Source organism: Mastigoproctus giganteus, chromosome 13 (genome assembly GCF_048544385.1).
Source record: "Mastigoproctus giganteus isolate SK-2022 chromosome 13, ASM4854438v1, whole genome shotgun sequence".
In the NCBI taxonomy this organism is placed as follows: domain Eukaryota; kingdom Metazoa; phylum Arthropoda; class Arachnida; order Uropygi; family Thelyphonidae; genus Mastigoproctus; species Mastigoproctus giganteus.
In genome coordinates, this window is record NC_143587.1 from 48,413,112 (window position 1) to 48,427,090 (window position 13,979).

Below are 13,979 nucleotides of genomic sequence, written 5' to 3' on the forward strand. Positions count from 1 at the left end.
TTGGTGTACATTTCTTCAACCTCTTCATCATCATGGCTCGATGTTGGTGCATAAATCATTATAATCTTTAGCTTGTACCTCTTAGAAATCCTGTTTTGGCAATTTTCATTAATTAAGTAGGGGCCCGAAATTGTTCTTTGCCTCTGGTCCCGAAAAAGCGTAGCTACGCTACTGACTGGGTGCTTTCTCCCTTCCCCAACAAGCTTCTCCTCAAACATCTTGTTCTCTACGTCAATGGGTGTAATATAGATGGCGCAGTCTAACCAGCCGTTACCTTGACTGTCTTTCGCGAAGTTGTGTAGTTCAATTAATGTAGTTTAATGTAGCGGTGAAATGGCAGTACTACGGTTATATGTTATGTTAAGGCTGTTCAATCGATGCTCGTAGCAGGAATTCCTTTAAATATGTATTATATTTTAATACTTCGGATATAGAAAACAACATTTGAAGGAAGAAAAAAAAAATGGGATCTAGAAGGTGAGTTGTGTGTTATTTTGATTGTCAGCTTATTAACGTATAATGATCCAGCCGACTAATTTTTGCATTGGCTATTTCTGTTATATTAATCAGTATAATGTGAAAATTTGCTGCACCTAAATATTAATGCGAGTTAATATTGAACGTTTTGTATTACTACAGACTTCTATTCCTGGTTGAAATGAAACATCCTGTTTGGCAAATCCGGAAGTTTAAGATTTGCTTGTTTCATTTAAATGACCGAACCGACGAAAGAAATTAGTTTGATATCTCTTGCTGTTTACGTGCTAAGACTTAGCAGAATGTTTTGTATATAGCAGTTTAATTATAACAGTAATATTTTATAGGAAAAATAGGTAGTGAGCGAGTTGGGAAATGTTTTTAAAAGATAACAGTTGTCGGAAATGTCTATGCGCGGTAAGGAAGTTTGTGTACAGCACTTCTTCCTTGACTTTCCTAGGATGCTGTTATAATCTGTACAGTGAACAGATCTTTTCTAGTAATATTTACTTATAAATATTAAGTGATTTGTTTGAAGGCGAGAATGAAAAATTCTTGTATATCGACTACATTTTGAAGTGTGTATATTAGTTTATTTAGCAATCATTTTTTATGTATGCGTGTATATATGAAATACGAGTTTATGTAATTAGGACAGTACAGTAACAATTTAAATTGTACATAGAATATTAGTTGCAAAAAATATTTATAAATGAAATTCCGTATCATAGCGGGACTATGGTTGTTAAAATTGAATGGCGAACTTGTTACTGACAATTTGTATGGGCAAAAAAGGAGCTTTCGTAAATATTCTGCTGTCATACTAATACGTTTGAAGTAGAAAATAAACTTTCCACCCAATTATTTTCTATTCCCAACAATAACGAGAATGTTAATATGCTTAGATTTTTCTAGAGTAATATTTCTACTTATTAGGCTCCGCCCACTTTTTTAAACCAGCTGATTTGAAGTTACCACTGCTGCTTACTTGGTTAAAATCCATACTTTAAATTTCCGTTACTAGGATAGATCTTAATGATACATCGATTTCAAATTTATTTTTTTAGTGAATTTTTTTTCATTGCTTTCCTAATGATGCATTTTAGTGTTTATGTGCAATAGTTGATTTAATTTAATTTAACCAGTTCTATGGTGTAACTCACTGTAGCTTATTACTAATTGGGTATTTATCATTTATATACAGGGTGTGCAAAAAGTCATATTATCCTCCCCATTGAAATGAAATGGATGGGGGGGGGGACTCATTAATGATGGTTACCCATCCAGTTCTCTGTGTGCACTGTCATTTTTATAAGAAAAAATTTTTTTCTCTTGTGTGGTGTGAAAATTGATAAGACATTTCTCTGATAATGGCATAAAACGCATCTTGAACATCCTGTTTCAGGTCCTTGTGTGGTAATGCTTCTGCTTCCCCTTCCGTTTTGACACACTGTGACCATAGATGCAAATAAACCCAAAAAATTCTTGATCCCCCCCCCCCTTTTTTTTAACAAACTCCCGTATACATTGTTACGCAATCATACAACTTTGGACTGGCTATTGCATGATGAATCCACTTATCTCAGGATAATTTGCTGAGAAGTTTCCACACTAATATCAAAATGAGCCAGGCCCATTTTTGCTTAAACAATCTTGTTTAAACCATACCTGACCAAGGAGTCTTAAACATTCCATGTGATGCACAAACCATTTCTATAATGTGTTGAGGTAAGTTGATTGGTTGATCCTAAAAGAATAAGTCTGGTAGACATTGCAGCTCATATCCCAATGCATAACGGGTCGGATTTCAGTTCCGCAAAGAGGTGTAGGGTTTTCTTTGTTTCAGAAATGAACATTTTTTTGTTTTTGCACTAATGTAAATTGCATGGAGAATCTGGCGCACTATGGCCATAGTTGCTGATGCACCTAATAAATCCCTAAACCAACAACAACTGGAGAATCATTTTCCACGCAGAAGAGTTGTTGTTATTGGAGAACTTCTAGGAAATATCCACAGACATCATATCATTTCTGTATGTCTGCATAGCTTAAGTGAAGGGAAATGTGGTTTCATGCCTTGACATTTGTTACACTAGTGGTGAATAACAGTGAAATTCTGAAGGGACTAGATTTCATTATCCAAGATATACTACATAAATGTTTAGTAATTTTTTTGGAATTGGAATTGGAATGATCCTTTGTCATCTCATATATCATATTATTCTAAGGAAACATTTTATTTTGTAAACAAATTATTTTCCTTTTTAAACAAGCAGTATTTATAGCTTCGAATAATATTTCAGGCAACCTGTGACTTACTTTACCTACTGAATTCTGAGACTATCATTTGCAACAATCTTCTGTGTCAGGATAGTGGCTGCATCTTCTACCCACCTGGAAAAGTATGAGTTCAAATCTTGTTAATGATATGAGGAACTAATTGAAGCCACTCTAAACAAGACTGAGCTAACTGTCTTAGGAAGTGGAAGTGTTACTTGACACTTTCCTTTTGTGTTTTTAAATCTTGTGAATAAATAAATTAAATCAACTTATCATATATGTGTGTGATTTTCAGATGATATGTTTTTCACTTTGCTTGAGTTGCCATGGTACTAATACAGTACTAGCCTAGCCATTCGTAATAATAATTGCATTTATTCCATGTGCTGTTTATGCTTCAAACCATATGAAACAAATTATTTTATTTCACTGAGTATAGCATCATGAAGAAATATCATATCTGTATAATCTTGTCACAACATTTATTTTATTTATTTTGTGCTGTATATAATGAAATTATTATTTAAACCAATATTTTGTTCTCAGTCAGTTGCATCTGTTATTGTAATTGTATATTAACATTGTTGTAATTATCTGTTGTCTATTTATAAATAAGCCATATTTCATAATGAAGAAATACTTTGAGGTGTTTTATTTATTTTTTTCATTTTATTCCAGTCACAGTCGGTGGTTTCATCCCAACATTACAGGTGTTGAAGCAGAAAGAATGCTTATGGAACGTGGATTAGATGGTAGTTTTTTAGCTCGTCCAAGTAAATCAAACCCAGGAGATTTTACTCTGTCTGTGAGGTGAATAACAATTTTATGAAAGTAATTGGCTTATTATTAGTATGCTTTTAAGTAATGTAAAAATGGTCCAAGTCGGGGGGGGGGGGGGGAGAGAACATTCTAATGGAACCTATGGTAAAAAATTTGTTAGTAATCTTGAAGGGATCACTGTATATCAATTTTTGATAATAAAGAAATACTGTTTTTGTTGTTTTATGTGAAGGTATGATGTAATCAAAGGAATAGCTATTAGTTAGTCAATTTTCATAACAGGGTAGGCTCTGTTATGAAAGTAAAAAGGAATGTACACAGGTTATGTATTTTTTCATGTATTTCTACCAATTTAATTTTGAAACAAATTGTCTTTAATTACAAATTGAAATGAGAGAAATTTGACCCAGGTTAATAGATTTAATTTTTATCAAAATTTTCAGAAAAAAAGTAGGATTCAGAACCAGTATATATTTTGAATAAAAATTTGTCAGTACAAACGTTGCATCAGAGAAAATATGATCTTTGGATCATAAGTATTATTTGTGGATATTATGGCACTTTACCTTTTGAAGTAATACCTTTTTTAAAGTTTAACTTTTTTTCTCAAATTTTTAATTAAACATAATTCAATTACAGGAGGAAAAAGTTGTCCAGAATGTTTTGAATTGAATTAGCTACAGGTTTGCTGAGTCATACAAATGCAGTAGGGATACTTTATTTACAAAGTAATTTATATCATTAAAATCCAGAACTTAACTGTATTAATTTTATGTAGAATAGTATGAATATTCTATCTATTTTTATTATTCTAAGCATTGAAATTTGGAAATCAATAATTTTGGAGAATATTTTGTAAATATTCACTATTAAATCTCAATTTACTTTGTTTTTTTAGAGAAATGCTTTTTTTATATAACTTCTCTTGAATAGCCAGCTTTCGATTATTGATTGAACACAGTGATTGCAGAAGTTCTGGCATTGGGAAAATTTGATAGCTTTCATTTCCGAGGGAGTAGTGTTATTACAGTGTTGTGCTGATTATACATTTTCAAATGCTAGACAAGCTTCTGATTATTTGAAGCTTGTCTGGCATTCTGTGAAGCTAAAAGATGTTCTGTTGCAGCTTAAAAGCTGTATGCAGAAAAAATATATATCCCCAACATTAAATCTAATTACAAAGTAGTTCTTAATTGTGATAGATAATAAAGGGAGACAAATCATTTAGTCTTCATCATTATTATGCTATAAGACTGTCACACCACAGTAAGTAAAGAAAATATTCTAAATTTAGTTGAAATGGCTCCTCTCTGGTCTTCAAAAAATTACATTTCTGTGTGGAGCGTATTTTGTGAATATCTGCTGTATCTTACCATGTTTAATATATGCAGGTTTTACAAGAACTGACTACCACAATGGCTGTGATTCTGCTGATGGGTTGTTCAATAATATAGAATGGATATACTTTTCACTTTGGGTTTGGGTAATGTAGGCTTCATTCCAAAAGAGATGAATCCCTGAATATGCATAATCCACATGCTATGATAATGAAATGATTCCCCCACATTACCCCCAGGGGCTCACATGTGTTGAGTATGGGCTTGGCAAACCCAGGGTCTTGAGCTGGATATCATCATTCTTCTCTTTCTTGGTGATGTACTTCTCTCTCTCTCTCTCTCTCTCTCTCTCTCTCTCTCTCTCTCTCTCTCTCTCAGGGTAATGCAGGAATTTTTTTTTTTTTTGGCTGATGCACCATAAGCCTCAGGCTTCCTTGCGCCATATGGCTAATAATAATAATAAACTTGAGTTTCCATTAGTTGGAAAAAAAAATGGGGGAAACTTGTATAACAAAAAAGTAAAAGCATAAAAAAAATTGCAGAAAGGCTAATTAATAACAATTTAAATACAATTGTGTAAATATGACCTCTTCATACTATGGGATGGCTGCATCTTCAGAGGAATTCACAAGATCAAACTGCAAGAATATTACTGTATCCTGTGGTATCACTTGGATTTAATCAGGTGGCATGTATAACTGTACTCACATTTGATCACTTGACTGTGGCACAAACCTGTATGTACCACCCAAAATAATAAAAATTTTAAAAATTCCAGTTTCAGAAATTCACCACCAGTACCTTGGATCCCAAATTTGCTCTTTGTTACACTCCTAAAAGAATGCTACCTGGTGTTGATGCTGCCTGTTTGTCCAGTACTATTAGGGATGAGTTAGATAATTTTAAGAAAAGATTACCTCCATAGTATCAACCTGCTTCCATAGCCAGCTAATGGCGTTAGCTGGCCATGGAACCTCAAAAGTTTCCTGCTGAACTTTTTTTAATATAATTGAAGTAATTGAAGGGGGAGAGCAAGCTGAAGAAAGTTTCCAATGCAAATAGAACATTTCAGAAGTGAAGCATATAGTATGTGCCTCAAAGTAGCTGTGAATCAGGTAATTCTTTTGTGCAGTAGTACCTTAGTGAACATTATGGTTAAATCCTGTTGGTTTACCAACCTTCCCATGCATTAAAAAGAAAAGTTACCAATATTTTGGAGAGCTAACAAAGAAAGGCTTTGGTCATCCAAGCAGTTTTATTCCTTTAGGTATGTCTCATGCATAAGGTGTTCCTAAAAGAATAAAAATTGTAATTTAAGGTTCTTGTCATTCTCCATAATGCACTAGAACATTCAGAGAACATCACTTAAGCTGATTCATGTGTTGAAGTCTATTCTTGCCACTGAATACAATATTCTTCTTGCAACCACAAGACCAAGGAAAGATAATGATGTTGAAGTTGTGTTATTCCAAATGCTTTCAATTGCAGCTCTTAGTGACTGTTAGAAAGATTGTAACAAATTATTGCATTACCAACATTAAGGAAATGCTGGAGAAAGTACAGTCAGTCCTCATATAACACGTGTTTACATTACACAAATTCGATCATACACGATTTATAAATAGGGGAACGTTATCTTATATAACACGAACCGAATTCGCTTATGCACGATTCGCCTTTGTGTTTACAAGAAATGGCAGTCGAACGCAGAATCACCCCAACCGAACGCAACACGATAGGAATGAAGAAGATTCTGAAAATGTATTTGTGTTTTATATCAGTGAAGGGGAAACACATTTCACCATAATAACGTAAAAACCAACACAATTCCAGCTATAGTTATAATCGCAAATGCAATTAGATGGAGTTTACTACCAGTTTATAACAGATTCCACTGGCAGAAATGCAACTGGAAATTGTTTTTATTGATTTATGGTAGTAACCCCTAGAAATGTGCTTTAGTAAAATGTGAGGTGTTAATTAATAGAGTTATCTCTGTCTTTACAGTGTTGTTTATTCAGTTGCTACACCCGCGCAGCTTTGTTTATGTGTATCAAGCATGCCTCCTCATTTTGTAATTGTGCTTTATTCCCTAAAAATGAGTAAAATACTTAAAAGGAAGCGTTGGTGAAGACACTGCAGATTCAGAGAGAAAAAGAAAAGCAATATGGATAAACAGAGGCGGACTGAGTCAAAAATTCTTACCCGGGAAAATTTATAGTGGCCTCACACTAGCGTTTATGGCCAAAATCACACCGGCCCACCGGGGTTTCCCTGGTAAAGCTTATGGCCAGTCCACCTCTGTCAATAGAGAAAAAATATGAAGTTGTGAAACACTTTGAGCAAAATGAAAGACCATGTGATATTGCACGTGCTACAGGCCTAAGTGAGGCAACGCCAAGAATTAGAAAGAATGCAAAGAAAATAAAAAACTTTCATAGCAGGAACAACTCAAAGTGTAAATAAAATCCATTAGATTAAGACACAAGAATTGGAAGAGATGGAACGGCTGTCATCTGTTTGGATTGAAAATCAAACAAAAAACAAGTTTTCTTATGATAGAAGAAAAAGCATTAGCAACATTTTATAACGTAATAGTCGTAAAAAATACTTACGTATTTTTTACGACTATTATTTATTATATTATAATAAAATATAATATAATAATAATAAATTATTTTATTTTTTATTACGTATTTTAATCGTTATAAAATACATAAGTGTTTTATTACGATTATTTATTGTCTGGTAATGTGTTTGGTTACCAATGTGTGTTTAATCTTGGGTGGTCGGCACCTAACCCTATTTTTCCCATAGGGCCTGTTGTTTATATTGCACGATTTTGCATTGCATGAGGGTTTTTAGGAACACAACTATCGTGCTATACGAGGACTGACTGTAATACCTTCTGCCCTTGACACTTGTTTGAAGTGTGGGTGGGAGGATACTGTCAAGGTTTCTCCACCATCTTACTGTAGATGTCAATAGTATTGTCAAGGTGGTAAATAGGAGTTGGAGGGAAGGGATTCAAAAATCTGAAGCGAAAGATTGAGAAACTCTGACTTTGTCTTTGTTGGTAGCCCTTTGTGATTGGTAGCTATCAATAACAAACTATTTATAGATATCTCCATAGAGAGGTGCATAAAGTTAAAATAACATAAATTTCACTGAATTCCTACAAGGAAATAAAATTGTATAGAAGAGGCTAACTCAATCCAGTGTCCTGATTCAGAAGTTTGAAGCCCTGTTCTCTGTCATCATATTAGCCACCTCCTTGGATGGAACCTGTGATCCATTCAAATAACATGTATTTCAGTATCATAACCTTGATATACAGTACCTGTATATCAAGGTCACTTTACATTGCCCCATTATTATTTTTATTTTATTACTTTTTTAAAAATTAATTCTTGGTTTATTTTTAGAACAATCTTTTCTGTGTATGTGCTGTAAATTATACATCTTTCCCACAAGCTGTTCCAGCTTTAATTGTATATATTTACGAAATTTTGTGAATTTATTGGATGATTGTTTTCTACAACAGCATGTTCGTGAGGCAACCAGAGGGAGTAATACTCTTGATCTTATTGTCAGCAGTGATTATTCATGCATTAAAAATCTGCAGATAAAGGAACCAGTGAACTAGGTGATCACTGCCACCTAGTGAACTAGGTGGCAGTGATCACAATGTATCGATGTCGGGTTTACTATATTTTTTCTTTCGTAAAGGTGACTACATTGGTCATAGACAGTTTTTAAATTCTATACAGTGGGACCAACTGATGATTGTTACCATCAGCAAATTCTAAATGGGGAGCATTTAAGGAATTAATGTTCTTGTTTATACTCTGACACAACCACCAGGTCAGTGGAGTTTTTACAATAAATCAATCAATACAAATGTTAATCGTATTTAGTAGTCACGGGCTTGAACCCCGGTTCACTCAAAGAGTGTGTGCTGCTGCACTCGCGCTCCTGACCACTCGGCTATGTCAAGCCTATCTTGGAAGCTACTATGCTTTTCATACCAGCTAAGAAGCGGTGTTCAACGTTTAGGCCTAAATGGATGTCAGATGAACTAATGAGACTTGTGGCAGAGAAGAAAAATGCATGGGATGCATATAAATTATCAGGCAACACAGAAGCCTATGGTAGATATAGTTAGTCCACAATCAAATCACAAAGGAGGTTAGGCAAGTGAAGGCAGATTACAAGAAATCTTTGGCGAAGGATGCAAAGGAAAAACTTAACACTTCTTTACTTATGATGGAATACTATACCTGTAATCACAAAGGCATTGAAGTTTGTTTTTAGACCCAAGCATAACACATACAAGAGAGTTTCGTATGTAAAGTATTTTATGTGGCTTTCTAAATTGATAGACATTCCTATATATAATGAAAGAATTCTATTTTATTTTATGCTTTGAGAATATGACATTCAGATTTATAAATATACTTAATGCTATTTTTCCAGTAATTACATCAAATTATTCTATTTTTATTTTGTTTCATAAAACAGGATCCTTAAAATATTAATTTGAAGCCCTTCATTTATTTTGCATTCAGCTCTACAAATTCTAGAGCCAGCTGTGTGCAGAAAAGACTCAAGCAAGTCAGTGTCAATAGTAAGGAACACAAATTACAGTACATTGTTAAAAAGCAATTTTGGAAATAGTTAGCCATTTCCATCCTCAGTGATTGGAGGATATTCAGAGTTAAACCTGCCTTTATATTGCTACCATAATCAGCGTGACACAACTCACCCAGGGAACACTTAACACAAGACACCATGAATTCAACATAAATAAAGTATGTTTTTAGAGCTATATGCAAAAATCACTTTTAGAAGGAGGGAAGCAAAGGTACAAACTGTGTAGCACAAGACTTTGAATTGATCCGTGACATGAAACTCAAAGTGGACAGTGGTGTTAGGAAATATATGGCCTTCCATTTGGAGGGATAAATTATTAGCAGTAGCTATCACTACTTTTGCTGAGGAAAGGACAAATATCATGCAAACTGTACAAATATTTAATTCAATAATAATAATAATAATGATGAAATTGTTAATAGTCAAGCAATCAAAATTGAAATTAATTTAAAAAAAAATAAATTCATAAAAATAACATTATTATGACATAATACCATTATTATAACATTATACAAACTACCAATATAACATATCATCATTATACAAAATAACATTATTTAATAATTATTAATAAATTAACATTATTTAATAATGTCAGTTTATTAACATTAAAATAACATTATTACATTATTATTAAAAAAAGTATTTTAAAATATAGTGGTAAAAGATGCAAGAAAACAAGCTTATACAGAATCAGCCAAAAAAAAACCCAACACTTCCCATAAATTTAACACAAGAATTGAGAATTAGAAGTAGAAATTAGAATTAAGAATTTAACACAAGAAAATATTTAGCTACACTTAACAAAATAAATAAATTAATGGAAAGCAAAGTTGTTGCACAACTTTGCTTTTCTTAATTATTGAGGTCAGGGATCAAAACAATAAGATAGTTATTAAAAGATATTTTAATGATAAATAAAAGTGTATTTCTCAGCACCATTGTTCATTTTGAATTTTGCATTACAGATGCATCCAAAGTCTTGTGTTATGTAGTTCCTATTTTTGTTCTCTGCTAACAGAACTGTTTTCATGTATCACTGACAATATACATGTTTATGCTGAATTTTTCATGTTCTGTGTTAGGTGTTTCTTGAGTGGAGTTGTTATGTCGATTGTATTATGGTAAAGATACAAAGGCAGGTTGCAACCCTAAATATCCACCAGTCACTTTGGGACGGAAATGTGTAACCGTTTCTAAAACTATCAGTGATAATTGACTGTTTGGTTTTTAAATAGTGTAGTGTAATTTGTGTTCCTTACTATTGATGATAAATTAGTGCCTGTGTAATGTCAACACCTACAATAATAAGCAGAGGCACAGCATGTGGTAATTCCCCAAAGTAGTATTTACTGTGCTGAATCCACTCAGACCGTTGTGCTCATCCAAAGAATGGAGAAAAACCTGCTACTTTCAGTTTCTGGCAAAGCCTTTTTTGTGTTGTTTGGCTATTTTAATGTTAGATTTCCCGGTGAAGGTAAAGAAAGCCAACACAAGAACTGTGGAAAACTACTGGTTTGTCCAGTAGGTTTCCTATATTAAAATATAGGAAACCTACTGGACAAACTGGTTTTCTGCTACCGCAGTTTCTCCCTGCATTCTCGGTAAACAGATAGTGCGTGTTGTTAGTAGTGGCGGCGTCTCCATAGCCAGGTGGGCAGGAGCAGCAGTGCATAGCACACACTTCTTGATTAGACCAGGGTTTGAGCCCATGACCACCGCATATCCCCGGAGCAATATGGCCTTAGTTGCTAATGCTCTTAAAAACCAAATAACAAACAAACATTAGTAGTGGCAGTAGAAGTCGAGAATGATATATTGATTGATGTGTAGGCATGACAGACAATGTACTGATTAGTGCATGAGCACAGCAGACAATAACATCATAGAGTTAAGCCATTGATTGACGTTATTGGTAAAAATACAGTTAAGCCCACTGTCCTGATGACTAAACATGAAACTATGTGACTTACCTTTGCCGAAGGCAGGGAGGAGTGTCAACAGTGATTGATAGAAACAAGCCGCATCCCACATGCTGCTTTCCTCTCCACTAAGGGAAAGTAAAGGAACGAGCTATGAAAAAAAAAAAAAAAGGAAAATAAAAAAAACCACCAAACAGCAGAAATAACGAAATCTCCACTAGGAAAATAAAATAAATAACACTAAACACCAGAAAAGCTGTGATTTCTGAATATCAGAAATCGCGAAATGACCTGAAATAAAAGCAACATCTAACTTTTTGGTGCAAGAAAACCTGTGATTTATATTTACGTAAAAACAATTCAAAAAAAGAAAATAAAAATAAACTTGCCTATTCATCTTTCCCACTCGTAGGATAAACAGTGATGATGGCCTCTCTTTCAACTAGCAAACTATCAAAATGATATATCAACACTAAAGAGAACTAAAATTTCACGAACAAAAGAGAAATCAATTCCCTTCCCACAACAGCCACTGTTGGGGAGGATGGAATTCCACAATTTATGATCAAATGCTTAAGCACATTCATCATAGGCCCTCTTCTCTCGATCTACAACAGATGCCTCGCTGAGCATTATTTTCCACCCCAGTGGAATAAATACAGAGTGTACCCCATCCCCAAAAACCAATTTGCCTCAAACGTCAGCCAGTTCAGACCCATATCAGTTGCCTCTTGTCTGTTAAAAACTCTTGAAAAGGCTTTGCTACCCACAATCACTCAACAAATCCTCCAGACGAAACCACCTGAAATCCATTATGCTATCGCAGGAAAATCATCAATCACTAACTTGGCAGCCACCACAGAACGCATTCTCTCAGCATTCGAACAAAGAGCTGAGCTAGCAACCACATACCTCGACATAAGCGCAGCCTTTGATGCCGTGTCGATTCCGGCCTTGCTCCTCCTACTTAAGGAGAATTTTCACATTCGAGGTGATATGCTGTGCTTTTTGGAATCACTTCTCAGTCACAGAATACTTATTCTCCATCGGCAGCAACATACCCTATCCTGCGACATTACTGCTGGAGTACCGCAAGGGGGTGTCCTGTCTGGTGTCCTGTTCACAGCCATCATCGTGCCCATTATTGCCTCAACGAATGGTCTCCAATGCTATGCCGATGACTTCAAACTGCCGACTCCAATTAACCCTGGCGACGACCCCGCCCAGCTTAGCAACAGGATCAATTCCCAACTTAAGGATCTAGAATTGTACCTGGCAAACTTCAATCTAAAAATCAACCCTCTGAAGTCTGCTCAGGTTGTATTCTCCCTTAAATCCATGCCGACAGTACTCAACGTTTCACTCGCAGGGGTACGAATACCAAACGTACCCTCGCACACAGACCTTGGCGTTCTGTTCGACCAAAAGATGTCCTTTGTCCATCAGATCGACAAACTCAGTACCAGATTTTCTCGTCTACGGTGGATCTCAAAGCAGCAGCTGCTACACGTCTGACATCCTGCCACTGTTAAAAGGTTCATCACCTCCACCGTCTACCCTGCCATTCTCTATGGTGCAGAAATATGGGCCTCTGCTGCACATACAAACCTTAAGCGGGTGTACACTGCTGAATACTGGCTACTGAAATGGGCGAATAACAAGCTTCGGCTACCTCCCGCTACCACAACTACCATGATGGCACATGCACTCGACATCCCGAGGTTGAAGTTCCTGATCGTTGAAAAGAGGCTGGTCTTCACAGCCAAACTCATCTCAGGCCAAATATCATCTCCAAATATTTGGAATGCTTGCTCTTGGAGGATTCCACAGCCAAGCCTAAGGTCGGTACCAGCACTTGTGGCTCACCACAACAGGCTTGTACTCACCGAAAGATTTCTGCCCAAGCAGATGCTCGCTGCCCTCAACCGTGTGGACGCCGACATCGACACCATAATAAGTAAAAAGAAGGACAGACACAAGTTTATCAAAGCTCTTGAAACCTGAATCACTGCCAAGTTGTATTTGTTTTTCTTTATTTGTGTTCAGCTCCTTGTTTTTATGATGTATTTGTATTTCTTTTTGCATTTGTAATCTGTATTTTGTAGCCTTTTGTATGTGTTCGCTATATTTTGTAGCCATTTGAATTTGTACTTATGTTATCTATATGTGAACCCCTGGCGCTCGTCGCCGTGATGGGATATTGTGCTGTAAATCTACTTCACAATAAAGATTTATTTATTTATTTATTTATTTAACTAATAGTCACATGGTATAAAGAAAACAAAAAATACGTAACATTATACACCGATGGGCCAAAACATTATTACTAGTGAGTCGTTATGCAAATCAAAGCAACTTCTGGTGAACTACGGCACGGGTCGGGACACTGTATAAAAAACACCTGATACTGAGCTTCATTAACCAGTATTACTCTTGTTCTTCATACGGGAAAGGCAGCGGACTTAAGCAAGTTTGACAAAAGCCAAATTGCAATGGCCAGATGACTGGATCAGAGCATATCTGAAACGGC

General features: G+C 35.2%; 1 protein-coding gene across 3 annotated transcripts in view; it reads left to right on the forward strand.

Moving 5' to 3' along the window:
- Positions 1-270: 270 nt before the first annotated feature.
- LOC150076017 (tyrosine-protein phosphatase non-receptor type 11-like) overlaps positions 271-13,979 on the forward strand; it is a 148,908-nt gene continuing 135,199 nt past the window's right edge. For 2 of the 3 annotated variants that reach the window (XM_090387998.1, XM_090387997.1), the window contains exons 1-2: positions 271-477; positions 3,436-3,567. In XM_090387998.1, the coding sequence (XP_090244124.1) occupies positions 464-477; positions 3,436-3,567 (146 nt within the window). In that variant the 5' untranslated portion in view covers positions 271-463. Of the gene's footprint in view, positions 478-874; positions 977-3,435; positions 3,568-13,979 lie in introns of those variants that run through there. The other variant, XM_090387999.1, reaches the window with a different exon arrangement.